The 22,301-nt window shown below is 35.9% G+C and overlaps 1 protein-coding gene across 1 annotated transcript in view; it reads left to right on the top strand.

Annotated features, from left to right (window-relative positions):
• Positions 1-6,404: 6,404 nt before the first annotated feature.
• LOC106671000 overlaps positions 6,405-22,301 on the top strand; it is a 34,069-nt gene continuing 18,172 nt past the window's right edge. Inside the window, exon 1 of the mRNA XM_014401730.2 lies at positions 6,405-6,773. Coding sequence (XP_014257216.1) covers positions 6,420-6,773 — 354 coding nt within the window. The 5' untranslated portion in view covers positions 6,405-6,419. The remainder of the gene's footprint in view (positions 6,774-22,301) is intronic.

Below are 22,301 nucleotides of genomic sequence, written 5' to 3' on the forward strand. Positions count from 1 at the left end.
TTTAATAAATTTGTTAATAAAAAATGGTATTTAATAGTATTATTTTTTATTGTAATCGTAACTTTTAATTTTTCTATATTCAGAACTTTTAGTAAATCCGCATATAGCTCAAAAATTTTAGGCTATTTAAAAACGTTGCCAGAAGACTATTTTTCGTATAGCAAATGAGTTGTGTTACTAATAAATAATTGTTTGTATAAAGACTGTTGTATTAACTCTATTGGATAATTAGAATGTATTATGATATGTAAAAGTTGAAGCAACACATTTCGTGTGTTCTTTGTACGTTAACAATTTATTAAATGGTTTTTCTCAAAATAATGCATTAAGAACAAAAGAGGCGTTGCGATTGTGATTTGTGATACTCGCTCTGTGACTGTTCGTGGCGTGCGCTTGACGTCGTATAGATGGCACAACCTACCAAAACGTGGCAAAGCGTCGGGTAGCATCGAGTAGCGTCGCATAGCGTTTCATCGGGTAAGTGTGTTCCCGGCTTATTATTGCTGTTCTACATGGTTGTTGGTGCATTGCTCACCAAGTCGGTACTTTTTCTTCTGTCTTATATTTTTCTTTGGAAATACACAACGAAGTAACAGTCCGTTAGATTCTTTATAGGACCAACAGTGTACGTGACGGTGGTCTCGGGTCAAGTCCTTAATTCTGAAAGGTGTTTCTTAAAATGTAGGATCTCGTAGGAAAAAAAATAATGCACGCTTTATCAAGATTTACTAATTTTATATACGTAATTAGCAATTCAAATTGAAAATTTTACTTTAATGAAAGGTATTAAAACCTGGATCAACGGTAATTTCTAGCAAACAAACATAGTTTATAAAATTAATGTTTGAAAGTAAAATATAATTTTATCAGAATTAAATATCGAGATCGCAATTTTATAAATGTTTTTTCAACCTTTATCTGCCTAAATATTATTTTAGCACTTATCAGTAGGCTAAGGCAACATCGTCAAAGGGTAGTATTTTTATCCCATCCATAATGTAAGAAGTAAGATCCATTAAACATTTCAACTGTGCTGTTTAACAAACAAGATAATACATTTAAATTGTTTATTTTTCTTTAATATTATGAAACACATAATAAAATAGGGTTTGATTTGAAAACATTAAATGATTAATTAACATCCTCTTGGTTCAATCCTGATGAGAAAACTCCAAGTGCATTATGTAGAGTTGAATCTTATCAAACCAATTTATTATCTTATCTTTTTTACATTTTTATGTAAAGCAAGAAACACCATTTTCTTAAAATATTATCTTTATGTTGAAAGCAAGAAATATTATGAATTTAAGATTATCATTTTTATCAACTGTTACCTGTTCACATTCAGACTGTATATTATTCACGTAGACTTTAGTACAATAAAGCATTACTAGATAAAACCGATTTTCTTTTCTCTTTTTAACGAGGGATCGGAGGAACAGCAGAGGACGCAGAATACGGACTCGGGACCTTTACCTCACGGTGATGAGCGCCGTGTCAGCGCCTAAATCGTGGCGGCCACCGACGCCCCTTAATAATTAATTAATTAATGCTTCATGTGTGGTGATTTGTGAACGTTAGTCGATGATTATTCAGAAATCGTAAGATGCAGTCTGGTGTGGTGTAGGTTTTAGAAAAACATTTTCTTATCGTGCCAACGTTTCTATCTTTATTGAGATCATCTTCATGGCTCAAAGTGTTTGTTTTCTGCGTAATTGCCCATGATACTCTCAACAAGACACGCAAGAATGGCACATTTACGCAGAAAACAAATATTTGACTTGTTTGGTCTTAGTTAAAGCTTACAGCTGCTGGTCTGTTACATATCTTGTCGTATATGATTTTAATATGGGTTTCCCAAGGCAACTGTAAAGTAGAGTGACCCTTCTTGTTTAAAGGGTAGTCCTCACTGCTTTATGGGGGGCTGGTTCGCCTAGAACTATGATATTAACTGTAGGGGGAAATAAACAAAAACACAAAAAATAAACGGAAATACGCCTTTTATTGCGACAACAAAATCATTTTCGAGTTGTGTAATAAATTAAAATGAGAAAAGGAACATAAGTTCAAAATAAAGGAAAAGTTACAAATTAAAATGTTCTCACAACTAAAAAAAAAAACAAAAAAAACTGACGGAGCTCCGTATCAACAAAATACAACAAAAAATTTTTACTTCTTTTAAAAATATAACTCAAATCAATTTCTGGCGTCAAAATAACAAATTCGGGTTTGTTGACGGACGGAGGTTGTCAGGCAATAGTAACGATACCAGTCTTGGCGTCGGTAGGTTGTCCTGGCAACAGGTCTGCAGAGTGGTATTGGTGAGTCCCGCGGCGCTTCCAGCGGCGTGGGTCGGAAACAGTCACTTTCCTTTTGGTAGTGCTGCGGTAAGGTAGGCGGAGCAGATCTCCAGAGAATCACGAGCGGCGTCGCGCAGGCGCAGAACGTAGAAAAGGCCACTTCTCTCGTCACGGCTGAACGGACACTGCTTTCCGTGGATTTATCACCACTGGATTACCCGCCGCACTATCGCCCGACTAATCCTCCATCATCAACAAATAAACTAAACGAACCTTTCCTTCGGCTCAAATAAAATTAACGTCTCCTTGTTCGGGCTCATTCAAATAAATTAAAATAAATGTCCTGGTGGCGTCAACAGCAACCTTCCAACTTGTTCTTCCACAAACTTCTTTCAGCACTCTCTTTTTTCCTTATTAACTTATGGAAGGTGACGTTAGTATCTAAATAAGCTTTGGGCAATAACTCTTGATTTCTCGAGCCCAGATTTCGAAACCCATTTAGTTACGTTTAAAAACCGCGACCCTTACAATGAATGGCAAGAGATACCTTAGTACATAGACAAGGGTGGGCTGCTTTAAACAGCATGGATCTATAATGCTCCGTAGTATCAATGAAGAAGGAAACTGAAAATTACTTCAGTTATACAAACATAATCTAGGAAATCCTTACCTTGACAGGAAAACCCCTTGTCCTCGGTAGCCATTTATTGGGGTTTTAAGAATCAGGGGTCAATCAATCTGAGTAATTGGTACATGAAGAAGAAATAAATCTATTTTTTATTTTGTTTTCATTTCTCTGTCTGATATCTTCACCCCTTTCCAAAATACTCCAGCAACGTTTCCCCCACCCCCGGCCGGCTAGCTGCCTGGGCTATTGCCGGCACCTCACATTTCTTCCACCTCACGTTTTATAAATTTATTTATTTTTATTTATTTAATTTTTTTTTTTTTGTAAATTAGCTTTTCTGTAGGAAGTCTGGCGATCTTTCTGGTTGTGTTCTGGGACGTTATTGCTACATTTTTAGCCCTCCCACACGTGGTGAAAAGGCTCTGAAACTAGCTAACATTCAATTCTAGCCTAGCCTATAGGCGGGTTTCAGAATACTCGATATTCCTCTGAAGACCCGCCCTCGTTCACGCTAATAAATACATCCATACATTATGTACAATTAAAATTATAATTAATCTAAAACATTAACCTAGGTGGTGGGTTTATGGGGTACTTGATATTCCACCATAGACCCACCCATGCATACACTACTATCGCACTAATAAATACATTCACTCAAACAGTAACCAATCATTCTGTATTTACAAATTAAAAAATGCGGAGCCACTAGTGCATTTAATATTACAACAGTGCCTCCGCCCATTCACTCTAAAAGATATTACAGCCTAATACTAACCTAAATCGGTGGCACATACTAGTATTAAATTTCATAAGTTAGATAAGATATTCCTAATTATTTTGGTTGTTTTATTTAACTTTATGGGTTATTTCCGTCCAATTGTAGTGTACATTAGCCATTTTATGTAAATTGAAAAACGCTTTCAAGCAGAATTTTTATAGTATAGATTCAATAAAAATATATATTCCAATAGTTTTGAACAGTTTTTGTTTAATTTATTCATATTGTTAAGTGCATGGCTAGATAAAAGACGCTTTTCTAACGATAAATATTTAAGAACAAATAAATCAGGTATTCCATGGTAGTTGAATTTATTTAGAGATGACGTTTCAGGCTGTGAAGCCCATCTTCAGCATAACAAAAGACAATCATATTAAGCTAACATTACCAAGTAATAGATAAATAATTATAATCACATTTATTAATAAATTTCCCCAATCATTTCGAGATATACAATTCATGTGGAAGTTATAAATAAAACTAAAAAAATTATTAAAGTGTTAAAGTAAGGTGTTTAATTTAGTTTAATTTATTTAGAGGCATGATCAGATGCACTTACAAATACTTCTGTATGAGAATATAAAGAATTCTATCTTACAGCTGTACGGCTGAAATTATACAAGGTATATTTGCCATGAATCTCTTAACTTGATTAGTAACAGCGTTTTGAAGATAGCGTGGGCCTTGATTGGTGGTGAGAAGGTGGACTAACCCTTTTTCTCCCCAGCAGTGCAAGATTGTCACTCCCCAGGAGATTCGGGGTATAATACATACACGAAGAAATAAAAAAGCACCAGGTCTGGACCGAATCACAAATACAACGCTAAAAAACCTTCCGAAAAGAGCTCTGGTTCTACTGACTCACCTCTTCAACGCCATCCTTTTCTTGGGGTATTTCCCGAAGTGCTGGAAAGTTTCCAAAGTGATATATTTTAAAAAACCCGGCAAGCCGCAAGAACTTCCGCCGAGTTACAGACCTATCAGCCTACACAGCTCTTTGAACAAGATCTTTGAAAAGGTGTTAGCAAAAAGGATCGAAATTCATCTAGTCACCCATAATATAATTAAGAATGAACAATTTGGCTTCCGCCCAGGCCTTAGCACCGTAGGTCAACTTGCTAGAATAGTTGATCACGTAACTGAAGGTTTCAACATTAAAAAACACACGGGACTGGTCCTTCTTGATTTGGAGAAAGCCTTTGATACTGTATGGCGTGATGGTATAATTTACAGAATGATTAAATACAACTTCCCAAAATACATTATCAAGGTCGTACACAGTTACTTTCACTTGAGGTCTTTTCGCGTATCCTTTCATAATACTCTCTCCTCCGTTTTGCCACCAAAGCAGGCGTGCCTCAGGGTTCAATTCTGGGACCTACACTTTTTTGCATCTTTTTAAATGCCTTGCCTACGCCCAAATCATGCCAACTCGCTTTGTACGCCGACGACATCGCGCTTTACAGTTCATCCTGGAGGATTAGTGCGATCGTAAAAAACATTAATAAGGAGCTGGAAAGAGTAAGACGGTTCTGCACTAGATGGAAGCTGAAAATTAACTCTTCCAAAACCAGTTGTATGCTATTCACTAAGCGTAGGCCCCTGCTCTCCCACAACATATTACTCGAGGGGAAGTCGTTTGAGTGGTTAAGAAAAATGAGATATCTAGGAATCACTCTTGATACCAAATTGAATTTTGGTGCACACACAACAAATCTTGTAGGCAACGGGAAGGCGGCTATACGATCACTTTTCCCATTGCTCAGCAAGGAGTCTGGCATGAGCCAACTCAATAAACTACTAATTTATAAAGTATTTATTAAACCAATGTTGCTATATGCCTGCCCAGCATGGAATTTTACCTGTAAAACAAACCTTAATAAATTACAGGTAATTCAAAATAAATTTCTGCGGCTAGCCACTGCCTCTCCTAGATATTATAGATTGACAGACCTACATGAGCGAACTAACATGAAATGGGTAGAGGAGGAAATTTACGATGAGGTCTGCAAATTCTTTAAGCGTATGAGTGTCTCCTCAAATCCTATTTGCAGATCCATAGGTGCATATCCAACAAATGCAAACTGGAAACATAAGAGGATCAAACACAATGTACCTGTCTTATAAACTTTACATAGTTATCAAATTTATAGTAATAAGAATATTTATAAACCTATTTATGTATTTAATAATTTATTTTATTTATTCACTTCTCATCTACACTTTGTATATGCATTTATTTAATTTATATGTAGATTTCATCCCTTTGCTTGTGGTTTTTTGTTAACAAATTTTTTAAAAGACCAATGTAAATAGTAGGAAGTCATGGTGAAATGTCACTTTCCCTACATTCTAAAATTAATGTATATATTATTGTGCACATGTACAAATAAAAATTTATTCTATTCTATTCTAACAAGGTATATTTCAAAGAAGCAAGGAACCAATTTATTTACAATACGTAACATAACTAGAGGATTTTTGCTTTTAAAAATGATTTAGGACGAGAACTGTGAATTCTGTAAGAAAAGAAAGTTTCCAGAATGGAGATGGACGTTGGTCGTCCGTTACAATTCAAACCTGCAAATCTTTGACAGATGAAGGAGAGATCAGAATAATGTTGAGTTGTCACATCATGCGTGTATATCATGTATATACGAAAGTAACCCGGCCCGTTATCGGTCGGCTTGAGTAACGACGGTAAAGACCGATGTGGGGAGAAGCCTTGGGAGCTAGAGTGGGAAATGTAAATTGGACGTTCTACAACCGACAGTCCCTGCCCAGCCAGAGTAGAAGAAGGATGTACATGTGCCCGGAACCGCTCAGGTCGGCGGTCGAGAGGTATTTCTCAGTGACCGACACCTCCTGCAAAGTGACGATATGCGAGTCAGTATCAGTCGTGACGGAGGAGAACAACTATGCGAGCGATATGGCCAGGGTCATCATCAAGGTGACCACGCCTCACATGAAGAAGACCCTGTCGATTATAGTCAAAGAGTCAACTCTTGACCGCATGGTTACAGAGGCCATACAAGAAAGCGTAGATTTTTCGACAGAAGTAAAGGTAAAGATAGTTTAATATTTAGCCGGTTTTAAGGCACGAGTGTGTCGCGGATTAGGCCAGAACACTGGCCCGACCAAAACAACAACAATCGCCCCACTACGCACTTCCCGACCACTCTCGGCCTCTCTCCCATGTTATATAAATATACCCATTACGGTATTTTCCGCTCATTCACCACGACCTACTCGTTCAACGCCAGTTATTTTTGATGTCTAATAATAGAACAGGCTAATCGTAGATAACAACTTTCAAAATATTCCATTGTAATAACAATAAACGGAACAAGTCGTCATACTTTTTGTCCTTTGTATGACCTCAAACGCTGCCATAAAGCGTGTTGTTGCTGCAACTTTATAATTTAGAAAACTACAACACGCGTCGATCAATACTTGTAAAATAGAATGCACTAATCGTCGATATTACAACTCAATATATTCCACGGTAGTACAAATAAAATTCAATAATCGTCGATAATAAAACTCAATATATTCTATTGTAATACAAATAAATTGCACCAATCGTCGATATTACAACTCAACACATTCCATTGTAATACAAATAGAATTCACTAATCGTCGATATTACAACTCAATATATTCCCGCTCAAATGGCTGCAGTTTAAAACAAAATGTGCGCAAAGAAAATAAAAAGAAGGAAAACACGCAGAGGGCCGGCGATGACCTCAGCCCTCAGCTGTTTGTCGGCCCATAAATCGTCGATATTACAACTCAATATATTCCTTGTAACACAAATAAAATTCAATAATTGTCGATATTACAACTCAATATCGAGACGCTCAAATGGCTGCAGTTTAAAACAAAATGTGCGCAAAGAAAATAAAAAGAAGGAAAACACGCAGAGGGCCGGCGATGACCTCAGCCCTCAGCTGTTTGTCGGCCCATAAACTTCTCACTTATATTTACAACTCAATTTCCATTGCAATACAAAAAAAAATCACTGATCGTCGATATTACAATTCAATATATTCTATTGTAATCAAATAAAATGCACTAATCGTCGAAATTTCAACTCAATATATTCCATTGTAATACCAATAAAATTCATTAATCGTCGATAGTACAACTCAACATATTCCATTGTAATACAAATAAAATCGTCGATATTAGAACTCATTACATTCCATTGTAATACAAATAAAGTGCATTAATCGTCGATATTACAATTCAATATATTCCATTATAATAAAAGTCAGCTTTTTGTGACTTAAGATGTTTTACATTTTGTTCAATATGGCAAAGATTTGCAATTTTTATGACAACATTTACTGGTCAAAAAATCTATTAAATCATGCTTTCAAAAACGCTCTACAATAATTTAAAAATCTAATAACAGAATACGCCTACGATCTCCATGATTTTTCCAAACCCTTTGACACCATAAACCATACTCTTCTTATTTCTAAACTCAATTCCCTTTCCTTCCCCTACAGTGTTCTTCGATGGTTTCATTCCTTACTCTAAGTCCGTTCCCAAATAGTACTCATCCCAGGCAAGCCTCCGTCCTCACCTTTTCCCATCATTACTGGTGTTTCTCAAGGTCCTCAAGGTCTCAAGTCCTCTTGTTCTGCCTCCCTCTTTTGTTTATATATTAATGATTTTCCTAATATTTTAAATATTGCACTTATCAACTCTACGAAGATGACTCGGTTTTTATCTGTCTTTATCTCATGACCTTCAAATCTCTTATCACACGAATCAACGAGGACTCAAATGCCATCAATTCCCGGTCCGTTGAAAATAGACTCCCTTTTAATATCTATCAGTCCTATATTATAGTGTTAGGATTCCCATGTTTTTCTCCAATCCTTATGTCAGTTTCTTCCGCTCTGCATCAACAACGAACCTATTCCTTTTATCCATCTGCTAAAAACCTAGGGATAGTCCTTGATCAAAGCCTATCATGAACACCCCATATTTTCCAAATCTTCCGCCTGTGCTTCTCCACCCTCCTCCAATTCCGTCACGCAAACCAACCTTTCCCAATCAGCACCTTTATTTCGATTATTGTTTGATCTTCGTGGAACGACCTGCAAGCCTAAAAACACACTCACGAGAATGAACTGCTTTGTTCGGTTCATATTTATCTCTCCAAAGGGATCGCATGTGTCCATTATGTATCGTGGATTAAAATGGCTATAAACTTGCTATTGCAGGCTACAATTCCTTGGCTCCATCAGACAATTTCTTCCCATTCCCCTTCCTACATTTATAATGTGTTAACATTTAAGTCTTCTATACACACTCACAGCACTCGTTCCTGCCCTTCCGATCTTTGCCCTTTTTCATAAAAATCCACCCCTTTTAGTCGATCCTTTTCTTGCACGTTCCGACAATCTCTGGAATTCCCTCCGTCACTCGATTCGCCGTGCCCCAACCCTTTCTACCTGTAAATCATGTCTTTCTGATTACCTCCTGCCCCATCAATTTGACACATCACAACTTCACTAAATAAATAAAAAAAGGAAAAGGAAAGTAATGCAAATGCTCTCATCGCCTCTCGTAAATATTTCACCCTAAACAATTTTAGTATTGATAATATATCTGAACAGAAGATAAATCTTGATTATCTTCTCGTGAAATACAAATCTTGGTTAACTTTTTGTAAAAAGCATTGCTCGACATCAAAATGAGTCTGTGGAGCTTTCTCTGGCATCAACTCGCTTACAGATGTATAAAAAATTGTATCATGTTCTATATTGCTACTTCGTTTCTGATTCGGGAGCGGAATTTAGGGGGTTAGCTGTATTTGCTTAAAAACGAGGTGCGATCTATTAGGGTTAAATTCCCTGGTTGTGAAGCACCTCCTATGTAACTCTTGGGTCAGAAAAGATGTACATTCGTTTTTTGCAGAATGCTCTATATTAAAATAAATTCATCTGATCCCCCAACTCTCAGATTCTTGTGTAGAAGTAAATGAATGAATGAGTAAATAGTGAATCATCAAGCTAACTCCGAACCGATCCTATATTGCAGACAATACAAGCACATAAAGGTTTGTTAATGAACATAAATCTTTAACAGTCTGTACAATTTTATTTGCTACAATACAAGTACAATTGCTTTGATGATCTCCTCATTGCCATCTTACAGGCGAAAGTTTCCAAGCCCTACTGTGCTTGTAATGTAGTTTTTGGTAATTATATATGCAATTAAGTGCCTGTGATAGGCAAGGAAGACGTGTGTGTATTTGACGATGCATTTTATTAACGGGGGAAAGGTGGAAAAAAGGGCCATGGGCGTCGGTGGGAATAGGACCCACGACCGCGGGTCAACGAGCCGAGAGTCTATCACGCTCAACTGTGAGTCAAGCACTAAGCTACCGCAGACCCCTGAGATTTTTCACATTTAAATACTTTTACTAGTTTTCATACCATTTTTTTGTTTTACAAATTCGGATAATTGAATGGTACATATTTGGAAAGTGCAGCAATTTTTCAGTTGCTACACCTATTTCTTTTTTCTATATTTATTTACATTACCATTATGAAATTAAATCACCATAATGAATTTCACATATTAAATATTGATGAAACTATTCGTAACATAATTTTTGTGCGAGATTTGAAAAATTATGATTAATTTGAGTCAGACACACAACAGGATTATGATGCAACTTGAAATTTGACACCGGAAATTTATGTTTCTAGTTCAATATCAGGCTTGACTCATATTTCCTTCTTATTTAGGTGTTTAAACAGGCTTAAATTATAAATGAATGAATCATAGTCTTAATGTAGATATGAGAATGATCAATACCGGCAGTTATCATCGCAGTTTGGTTTATCATATCTTGCACACACAAATTTATTCATCGACCTATTTTTTAATGTAAATATTCAAAAATTCAATAAAGAAACTAGTTTTTGAAAATTACTGTTGATTTGACGATAGAGGACATAAAATGGAAAAATGAGCTGATGACTCTTACTCTAATAGAGTTTGGATACTCAAGATCATTTGCTTTTGATAGTAATCGATTGTTAAACTGTTTGTCATTTTGAACGTCTTTAGTAAAAGTAGAGTTTTCTAGAAGTTTTTCTAGGAATATATTATCCTGTTTATTTTTGTTACAATAAACAATATCTAGTTCGCCGAGTTAACTAGGTTTTAAGGTTGTATTTTAAATTGTTTCTGTGGCTTGAATTAACAAAATAATTTATAAATTGGCAGTAATACTTTAAGGATAATGCCAGGTCCAATAATAAAAAAATATAAAGCACATTCTTGTGGTTAAAAATTATTATTAACTATAATTCCAAACGACAAAAATTGTATTAATACTATTGTTTTTGGCAGTGTTAATTATTTGGTTAAAAAACTTGGGCTTGGTTGAAATTTCTGTTGATGCAGAATATATTTCTGGTAAATATAAAATGGCAAACAACTAAATCCGTCTTGTTTCTAATTTTAACCTAATTGAACAGAAAATTCATCTTTATAAATATAAACTGTTTTATCATATATATAACTGTGAAAACATATTTGATATTTATACAAAAACACTTTTTAGAATCTGTATTTTTTTATGCATGTAGTTAAAATAGCTTTAACCTTAAAGGAATACTAGGAATATATGATTGTTAATATATATTAAATATTTTATTAATTCACTATATTCGTGGTCCCCTTGACCAATTAATATATGACAATTAATTAAGGTTTTTAGTTGAGATGAAAAAAATTTAATGGCACGAGAGGTATTCGAACCCACGACCTTCGGCTAGATACGCTGCTGCTCTACCACCTGAGCTATCGTGACCTAGATCCACTCGGGCATCAACTCCCCATCTCAACCCCACCTTATGAGTTTTCCCTCCTTTTGCCATTTTTCAACGGTAGAGCAGCGGCGTATCTAGCCGAAGGTCGTGGGTTCGAATCCCTCTCGTGCCATTAACTTTTTTTTAATCTCAACTAAAAACCTTAATTAATTGTCATTAAATATTTTGTTATATTTCATGCACGTTTATCCAATATATTAGAGGAAATAATCTCATAAAATTGTCCGGCATGTAGAGAATGGTTGCTTGTGTACATAATCGAACGGTGTCTGGGATGGTGGAACATTGGCTGGAAGTACCTCTCGGTATGGTAACCTATTTGAGCAAGGCAGCAAGTATTTGCTTCAATTTTTTGGAAGAAACGCGACTGTTTTATTATATATCAATATCTCATTGAGAGTAGATGTACTCATTAGTGTGAATAATCCTCAATTAGGTTAGTTAGCTATATATAGTTTGTATAAAGAGTGATGGAGGAATATCTAGTACTCGACAAACCTAATTGTGTGAAGTATGTAACTAGGAAAGAAAGACGAAAACAAGGAATATTTAAAAGTGAGTTGGTATAGATTTGAAAGCTGCATGAGCTGATTACAGTCTCTGGGACCTAATTTCCGCGGCGTGGGGACCCTAGGTAGGTCATTCTCTTCACGTGCATAAACATATTTTTCCTTTCTGGAGTCTTAGGCGTTGTATTGGAACAGAAGATTTTCCACAATTAATAATATACAAAATTTTTCTCAGGGGCATGGCAGCAAGGTCTGCTTGCCCAAGAATGGCTTTTCTAGATACCATACTCTTTTACTACTGGCATCTCTGTCTCCTGAGACCATTGTTCTTTTTTAAAGGATTTTCACTAGATTTTGCCATATTTTTAAACTTTCATATTTTAAAGTAATATTGAGCCAATTTTAATAAACAATTTATCACATTAATCATATATGTATTAATAATCAATTTATATGTATTACTGGCATCCTTACAGTCTGTATTAACATATATTTGGTTACTCTAAACAGACGTAATAAGCAAAAAGCTTTTTTTCTAGTTTCGTAACACTGACCATGAAAACCTGTTTTTTAATTATTATATAAATACATGGAGGTTTATGAGAAATGGATGCACATCGTATAAGAAGGAGATCGAAAGGTCAACATGACTCTGACAATTAACTAGGGTGAATTGATGTTGTTAATAATTTTTGTTTAAGAATATAACAAGTTCAAGAATAATAAAGATGGATAAAGTGTTCATGTATGACGAACTGTTTCAAGACAGTGGTTGTATTTGTACCTCCAAACTATTTAAATATTTCGGGAACACCATAACTTTTGAGTACGAAATAAACACTTGTTTTCACAATATAATGGTTTCATACTGAACTTGAGAACTCACTGAATGGGTGAAAAGGCAAAAGATAAGATTAAACAAAAGGTATGGAAACATTTAGGTCCTATTAAGCTGAACAAGTTTCATGAAAATTTATTTTAAACGTCTCACGTTGCCTAGTTTAATATAAAAAGTTGAATTGATGAAATGCAAACAGTAATTTTATTCCAATTAATTAATATTTAGTTTGAGATAAAAAAGTCATTGTCACAAGCGGGATTCAAACCCACGACCTTCGGGTAAAGACGCCGCTGCTCTACAACTTGAGCTGTACAACTCGGTTGAGCAGCGGCGTATTTACCCGAATGTCGTGGGTTCGAATCCCGCTTGTGACACTGACTTTTTTATCTCAAACTAAATATTAATTAATTGGAATAAAATTATTGTTTGTATTTCATCAATTCAACTTTTTATATTACCTTTAGTAAAATTCCTGAATTTATAAAATAAACAAGGCATAAACTCTAAACAAAATTTTTATTTCAACTTTAGAAAGAAAAATATAAAGAAAAATCCATTATATTTAGTGGTCTGATTGACCAAATTACTTCTTTCAATGAATTAATCTTTTTGTGTAAGGTTTTGGTTGAAATGAAAAAGCTAGTGTCACGAGCGCGATTTGAACCCACCCCAGCCGAAGGTCGTGGGTTCGAATCCCGCTCGTGACACTAGCTTTTTCATTTCAACCAAAACCTTACATAAAAGGATTATTACTTGAAATAAAGAAAAATGTTATGCTATGTTAGATTTGTATGATAAAAATTCTGCCACATTGTTGACCATCGTAAACCTCCACTTGGCTTATTCACTATCCATCTTTGGTACTTTATTCGCCTCTAAACCTTGAAAGGGTCCTTAGCTATATCAATTGGATTTAGCTTTCCTTTGCCCTTGAGTCGAAACCGTTTATCTTGTCAGATAATCACAATGTATATATATATATATATATATAATATGTATTGAGGTTTCCTCTTTTTCTTCGCAAAAGCTACACAGGATATTATCTGCCCTCTGCCAATATTTTTAAATGACTATTGGTGCTGTGTCTTCCTAGGGGCCTGGGTCGTCTGTGTCTGGTTAGTTGACCAAAAATGATTCTGAGTTTTGTTCAGCCTTGATGCAGTTGATCTGTACCTGTTATGTTTAGATGAGAGTTGTCTAACAAAGTATTTTTTCTGTCCTTACATGTTCCTCCAACAGATATGAGATTTTTATGCGGTCCATTCGGCAATTGAAAATTTTATAGCAGTTCGGAATTTTACCAAAGTATTTTGGTCTAATGGTGCTACTGAGGACACTTTCCTGACTAGCGTATCAGTCTTTTCGTTACCCTTTTGTGCTATGTGCCCTTGGATCCTGAGGGATATACTTTACGCATTTTTACTTTAAGTGCCTTAAATGCTCTGAGCGCAGAGACTGTTAGAATAGATCTTTTTGCCTTCCTTTCCCAGCCTTTTTATCTCTTTTGCACGAATATGGTTTTCAGACAAAAGCCGTGGCACGTAAGGTAAATTTTTAAATTCTTAATTTTCTTTGAAACCTACACAATCCAATTCGCTGTATAGTTTTGGAATTGTCCGTCTACCAAATAGAATCAATGGTGACTGATAGTCCTTCCCCATACTGTGTATGCTTGTCGAGACTGTCGCGTATATTTGAAGATAAACGGGCCTAAGGTGCTCCCTTGAGATACTAGGAATGAGTCGTAGAAGCTGTGGTTCGGTAGGTGCATCAGAAGGGAGAAACGATTGGGGTAGAATTTAAGTACTTTTGAGCAAACTTTATAGAACGATATGCAGAAACGCCATGATTTCACTGAGGGTTAATTTAAAAAGATCGAACAATAAGATAATTACTTGTATTCAAATATATGAAAAAAGTAAGTGCCAAGATTATTAACGAAAAAGTACATTTTCAAAAGATTTCTCGACTTTAACACTCTTGCTTAGCATGGTTTGTATCTATACTATACTCATCATTTATTTATTTTCTTTTTTTTTACTTTTATGGAAGTAATAAACCAACCATCACACAAAAATGTATTAAACGGACTAGTAAAACTTGCGTGATACTGGGAAAACGTTCAATAAATAATCTGGCGTTTCAATTGGAACTAACTGGTGAAAATGTCATTCTAATAAAAACGGAATTTCTTGTGTTATTAAAATAAAGTGGTTAAAATTTATTAACTTGTGTATACATTGTAAATAAAGGTGTCGGTACGGCCTTATAATTCTGTTTTACCAAGAGAGATAGAATTACCTGTTTATCTAAACGGTCGAGATAAGCCGTTATCTAGCCAGGATTAAAAATATTCTGGGATATCAAATTTCCACATGCCAGCCTTTTTTCCAGGAGAAAAATGGGGACGTAGACGAATGGGTTTTAGACAAGAGTCGGTTTCGAACCTGATCTAATTTCAGATTGATTCGGTCGAGTTTCAGTACTCCACATCCCTTCCATGCCGACCCTGGAATAGGTGGCATCACTTCCGCCGATTACGAAATGAATCAGTGGAAAATTTTATAATACTCGCTTTTCGTAATCGTTCCTGCCCTCAGACACTACGGGCGAAATCAAAATTGACTTCAACAATTGACAATCAATACAGTGCAACACGTAGGGAATATATGTTTTGACAGGGATATAAATGTTTAATTATTGATATCTTGTAAGGACCTTAAAAAAAATGTTTTCTTTAAATTAGCCATTACAGGAAAATATTGTTATGAACGTTGGTCGAAGTACTTAACAAATCTCAATGTAATAATTAATTAACAATTGACCTATTATACACAAATCACACATGCAATTTCTCACACTGTATTGCTTTCTCACTCTTTCCCTAACTACATATCTCTCACTCTCTCTCTCCCTCCCACACACACACATACATATATATGCACACACACTCACACTCTTTCACCTTCTCTCACTCTTTTTTTTAGTATATCTTCCTGTATGTTTCTACTTGACATGTTTATAGCAATGATAAGAATTCCACTCTCTCTCTCTCTCTCTCTCTCTCTCTCTCTCTCTCTCTATCTATCTATCTATCTATCTATCTATCTATCTATCTATCTATCTATCTATCTATCTATCTATCTATCTATCTCTATCTCTCCCCTCACCCACTACCTCGTTCGACACACAAACTCTCTCTCTCTCTCTCTCACTCTCTCTTTCTCTCTCTCTCTCTCTCTCTCTCTCTCTCTCTCTCTCTCTCTATCTATCTATCTCACTCACTTAGACACACACACTCTCTCTCTCTCCCTCTCTCTCTTACATACTCACTTACCATTTCTCTCTCATTCACTCAATNTCCTCTCTCTCTTTTTTCTCTCTACATATCTATCTCTCTTTTTATTTCTCTCTCTCTCTCTCTCTCTCTCTCTCTCTCTCTCTCTCTCTCTCTCTCTCTCTCTCTCTCTTAGTTCATTTGAGCAGGTTTCTCTCAGTTTTTCTCTGATCTACTTGTTCACTCGCAATTTTTATATTTTTTTAACTCTTGTTCTTTAACTCTCTTTCGTCTATCTCTCTCTTTCTCTCTCTATATCTCTTCTTTATTCTATTCTTTATTCTATATCTCTCTTTTTTTTTCTCTACATATCTCTCTCTCTTTTTTCTCTCTACATATCTATCTCTCTACCAATCTGTCTCTCTCTCTCAAATACTCACTCTTTCACTTTCTCTCACTTTTTTTCTTGTATCTCCCTGTATGTTTTTACTTAACTTGTTTTTATTCAACTATACAAGATAAGAAAAATACAGCTATGATAAGAATACCGCGGAAATGGCTGTTGTTATTTTCTAACTAACAACTAACTAAACTGTTTGAAATACTGCTGTTCCAAAGTGCATTTTTCTTCTCTATTTGCAACCGACGGATTTGTCCGATTAAGTAACTGAGAACGTGCTTAGGCTGCGGTTCTGGCTCGAACGTGTATTTTATTACGTCTAATGGCAGCTATTAAACCTATAAAATTATACTTACTGAACAACTTAAATTATATTGTTCAGTTTGAAAATTTATTTTAAAAAAAGCTACTAGAGATATTCAGAAAAAAATATATTATTCAGTTTGAAAATTTATTTTAAAGAAAGCTACCACAGATATTCAGATATTCAATTTTTTCTATCCTTAAGTGATTTGTTAGGGTTGTTTTAATACTTAAATCAATTAAACAGTTTCGTTAGGTAATAAAGTTTATAGTGTAAAACGGATTAAGGATTATGGCAACAACCTTGAGAAAAGGAATAAACAAACCGAGGCTATTTTTCGCCATTGAAACCAATTCTAAATCTCAAGAATATCTGTCCTTGCATTTATTTCATAATTTTTATTTTTCAATTAAGTTATGGGATTGCCTCAGTGTATTGAACAACGAGAAAATAAGGAATGTCATTAATTTTTTTTTTGTTTCTGAATGTTTTTGAGTTGTTGACCCTGTCGAATCGGTTGAAGTTTTACAATTGTGAATCACGAGGAATAAACCAGAAAATTTATTTAATTTCAATTTATCGGGAGAGAAAACGGTGAAAACGTGTCAAGAGGAGGCGCAATAAATGCGTATTTCTGCCTATCACGCCCAGTCCGCGTGATGGGTCTGCACGTAGAAATCGAAGGATAAAAGCGAAATTTCTATTTACATTCGCGTAAGATTCCGGCTCGTTCCTTTTATTTACATTATTCCGTCAGTTTTTGAATTTCAAATCGAAATTTTTTAAATATTCTTATAGACTGTTAATTTATAACAGTGTTTTTTATCTCCTATACGACGTTTACCAGGAAAATACAATTTTTTTTTAATATTTCTGTCATATTGTTTACTTTTAAACATTATACACATTTTTTGAAAGATTTAATGAATTATTAATGTCACCAAAGTGGAACGAAACAAAGGCAGTTCGTTTCTATTTCACACTGTTTTGTATTTTTTGAAAGAAAAACGTTCAGAAAATTCTTCGTTTAAAATAGTGCTAGTGAAGCTGTGCCAGACAAATTTACACTAAACTCTGAAATATTACCACGCTCCGAGTTTCCTTAATTAAAAATAATCGTCGATTTATACCGAGATGTTTCTCGTTTGACCGTAAGTGTCCCCTGAATAAGGACGTTATTACATTACCCATCTCGATTCTTTATGCCAAGGGGTAAAGTATAACTAATCACAAATGAATAGAAATTTTGCCAGTTTTGCATTATTTACCTTCCCCAGTATTTTTATTATAAATTGCATTAAAATTTATTGGAAATAATTATGTATTTCACTGAAGGCAAATTTAATTTAAAAAATTTGAAAAATCAAACAAAATAATAGTTTTTAATTTCATAATTTTGTTTAATGGACAGAATATTTTTTTAAAACTATTAATAACATGTACAATGTTTTCTGTTATCTAAAACCTTTCTGCATTTGTCAGGCAGTTAATATGGTTGTCACTAATTTCATAAGGAATTTCACTCCATAGATGATGTAACGCTGCACTCAGTTGTTGAAGGTCAACTGGTTGCGCATAGTGATCGAAACGCCTTCTCTGCATCCTCAATGGGATTGCGATCTGGTGGCAATGGGGGAAGGGGCAGATGGGAAAATTCCCAGGTATACACTGATGAACAACGCTGCCTCCATGAGGTCTGGCATCGTCGACCAGAAATCAAAAATCCTTGCCAATGAGGGATGTATTACTCGATAATTTCTTGGACATACCGGCCTGCGGTGAGGTCGCCTTCAACAATATGGGGTCCAGTTCGTCCTCCAGTGTAAATCCCAGATATTACACCACCTCCTCCAAACTGCACCGACGGGAGCGCGAACTGGGGCATTGTACGCATCCCCTGTTCTCTGCAGACACTTCGGCGCCTATCGCTATGCAGACAGAAATTCCACTCGTCAATAAACATAACAGCATTCCAATTAGTGTTCTCTTCTAATCGCTCGCTGCACCATATTCTCCGGTCCACTTCGTGTCCTCATCCACGTCCCTTTCTCAATCCAGGTTCCTTCATTCTATTCTGTGACCCATCCAAACGCTTGGTTAACACGTTAACCAAAGGGTAACAAAACGTTCCAAATTCAGCCCATGTTACGTTGGGAATAAATTCGTGGTGGCTTGTGTTGACGCCCCTGGCGGGAACTTAGAGAAGAGGCTGTCTTCTGCATGTGACCTTAGCTCGAAACTTGCGTATGACCACCGTTATACACCCGGCCTCAGGGGATACGGCGGATCGGACGGCAGCGTATAGGCGTTGAGGACACGATGATTATGCTGGATAGTCCCTCGAATGTGTGAGTAGTAGCCGTTGGGAACGGGTAGTGAATCGGTTGCTCCTACTCGAGTATGCTTTGCACAGCTGTGAGTATGACCGTCGTTGTTACCTTGTGGGACAGCGAAGGATCGGACCACCAAGGCTAAGCCTATGGCGTCCCTCGAATGCGTATGTTGTAGGCTGAGCTCGATGGGAGGATTTACCGTAGGTGGTGCTCCTCTAGGGGGTGGTTAGAAATTCCACTTTAAACGAAACCGAGGCCGGAGCGGATCCGATAGTATCTACGCTAGTGGAACCCTAATACTCTGGAAGATAGAGTCGCCTTCTCTCTCTCTCTAGGGAGTGCTCGGGCTGATGTACTTCGGCTTAGGTAGCCCGTTGCGTGCGGCGTACGGTCTGATGCTCAATGCAGACCCGGCCACTAGGAATGGACAAGCGGGGATCGAGGTTGCCTTGGCCCTTCGGGGATGAGCTGCCTCTACACCAATGCTGCGACAGTAACACCATCCTGTCGTATGCGGAGGTGCGTCAGCTCTCATCTTGAGAATCAAAACGTCTGACAAGGCCGAATAGGCTAGGTGCGGACTTTAAAGATACTCAGAGTTCTTTTTAGGATGGCCGAGTATGCTGCAGGTCGCCTGAGAGGGGTATACGATGTAAGGCCAGCTTCCCTGATTGAGAAAGGTCTTGCCAAAACATCTCGTACTTCATTTAGGATCTTGCAGGCACTATGGAAAGGGTTCCGTCTTGCAACAAAGACAATATGTCCTTCCTTAGCGTCCTAATGCGCTGAGATCCACAACCAAAGATGCTAAAGCCCCGGACATCACGCGCACAGGGACACTTCAACTGCCTCTGCGATATCCACGTGAAGGATTCGCACAGAGATATCGCGAACTTTTGGTTCAAGATGATGTCATTCCATTGTTAATAAGAATTTCACTGGATTAAAATGGAAAAAAAGACTAGAAAAACTGTTGGTTTACAACATGAGTAATCTTCATGTTTACTATTCCCAAATAAATCCGTAATTAAAAATGAGGATTAACAATTTTATTTGTTTTTGGTTTGTATTTTCTTTTCGTTTTATCCGACTAACTGTGTGTCTAATTTAATTTAAATTATTAGAATAAGAACAAATTACAAATATCCCTATTCATTTTTTAGCAGTTTGGAACAAGAATGATGCCCGCTTTGCAATTTCGTTATTACTGTACAAAGGACACATCGTATCTTAAATGTACCCAAGATGGTATGTGTAATAGCCTTTATTAAAAATTGATTGAGCGAGGCGAATAAATTTTCTTTCGTTTCGTATTAGAAATGAAGTCTTTTCCGTGAAATTTACAACTTCTTATTTTCTTTGCTGCATGTCAAAAATTGTTATCTTATAATTCGTAGTATATCATCTACCATGTATGCCAAGCCCGATATCTATAATTAAACAATTTTAGTCAACTAACTCGAAATATAATAATATATTTTCATATTGGCACTGGGATAGTTATTCGTTTACACTTACATACTTTTGCTAACCCTCAGAATTATTTTCAACAAGAAAATATTGTGTGATGAGTTTTCTCCTTTTTTCCTTAACTTGTTCACTTATCATGACATGAAATCTAAACATTGTTGAGATAGCCAGAAAAAAACGCTTTCCAAATATCATACTTAGGTTTGGATCAAACCCAAAGAATCTTTAAGTAGAATAAAAAAGATTTTAGAAAAAAAAATTAATTGGCTCTTCACTGAAGATGGCGCAATGCCGAAAGCTTTTGAGTAGTTCAACATTCAGCGAGAGACCAACACCCAGAATCCACAATATTTTTTGGCTGTAGTCATAATTCTCAAAGAAGAAAATACTCCTAGCCACGATCATTTAACCTCCCACAGAAGGCCATAGTTTTTAATTTATTTATCATTAATACAAAACTCTTATTTTCCTCTTCGATAGAAATTTTCCATAGTAGTCACATACCTAAACCCAACAAAACTCCCAGCCACATGTCTACGTACGAAGCTATCAACATTCTCCTAGTAAAGTCCTAAGTCCTTGAAAGACTCCTTTTAAAACGCCTATTACCCATCCCAGATTTGTATAAAACCTTTTCATCAATTCGGTGTCCGTCCTCGTAATTCTACGAGTCAGCAATGCTGTAAGCCAGGAACACACTTAACCGATGCTACCCGACGCCTTGCCACGTTTTGGTGGAGTTTGCACATCTATCCGACGCAAGCACACGTCGCGTACAGTCCACAACGTTTATCACAATAATCACTATCACAATCGCAACGCATCTTTTGTTCTTAATGCACTATTTTGAGCAAAACCTTGTAATAAATTGTTAGTTAAATTTTATGAGCACAACCATCTAATAAATTGTTTGTTAAACTTAATTGTTTTAAATAAAGTTACTCCTAACCATCATAATTAAACAATGTTTATAAAAACTTATGCATTTTTGATATCGTTTAATTTGGTTTACATTAAAATAACATGTTGTAATTAATATAACGACAAAATTACATGTACTTAGTTTGAAATAAACTACAAAAATATGAGTGTCCTGTTCTGATGCTACCCGACATTACAAAATGATGTAATTTTACGAGCAAAACTATGAAATAAATTGTTAATTAAATTTTATGAGCAAAACCGTGTAATAAATTGTTCCAATTTTAGATATGTACCGCCGAAGCGAGTACAATAAATTGTTAGTAAAATTCATTATATCAGAAAATCGTATTCCACTGTTTTGATTAATTTTCTACCAAACCATTAAAATTAATTTTTTAAATAAAAACTAATTCATTTTTAATCACAGTTAATTTGGTTTATATGAAAATTAGTATGTTGTGATTAATATAACGACAATAATACATGTAGTTTGAATAAAAATATGAGTGTCCTGTTCTTTTGTCTTCGCCTGTACTCGATGCGACCCGACGAAAATCTGGACCAGTGGGGATCGCAGAGCGACGGGTAGGTTAGCGTGGCATAGCATCGCCAGATGTGCCCGGGGGTAATGCAACCTTATGGAAAATCGGAGTTTGGATTTGCGTCGGGTAG

The sequence above is a fragment of the Cimex lectularius genome, unplaced genomic scaffold (assembly GCF_000648675.2).
Source record: "Cimex lectularius strain Harlan isolate CLEC.00 unplaced genomic scaffold, Clec_2.1 scaffold282, whole genome shotgun sequence".
NCBI classification, from domain to species: Eukaryota; Metazoa; Arthropoda; class Insecta; order Hemiptera; family Cimicidae; genus Cimex; species Cimex lectularius.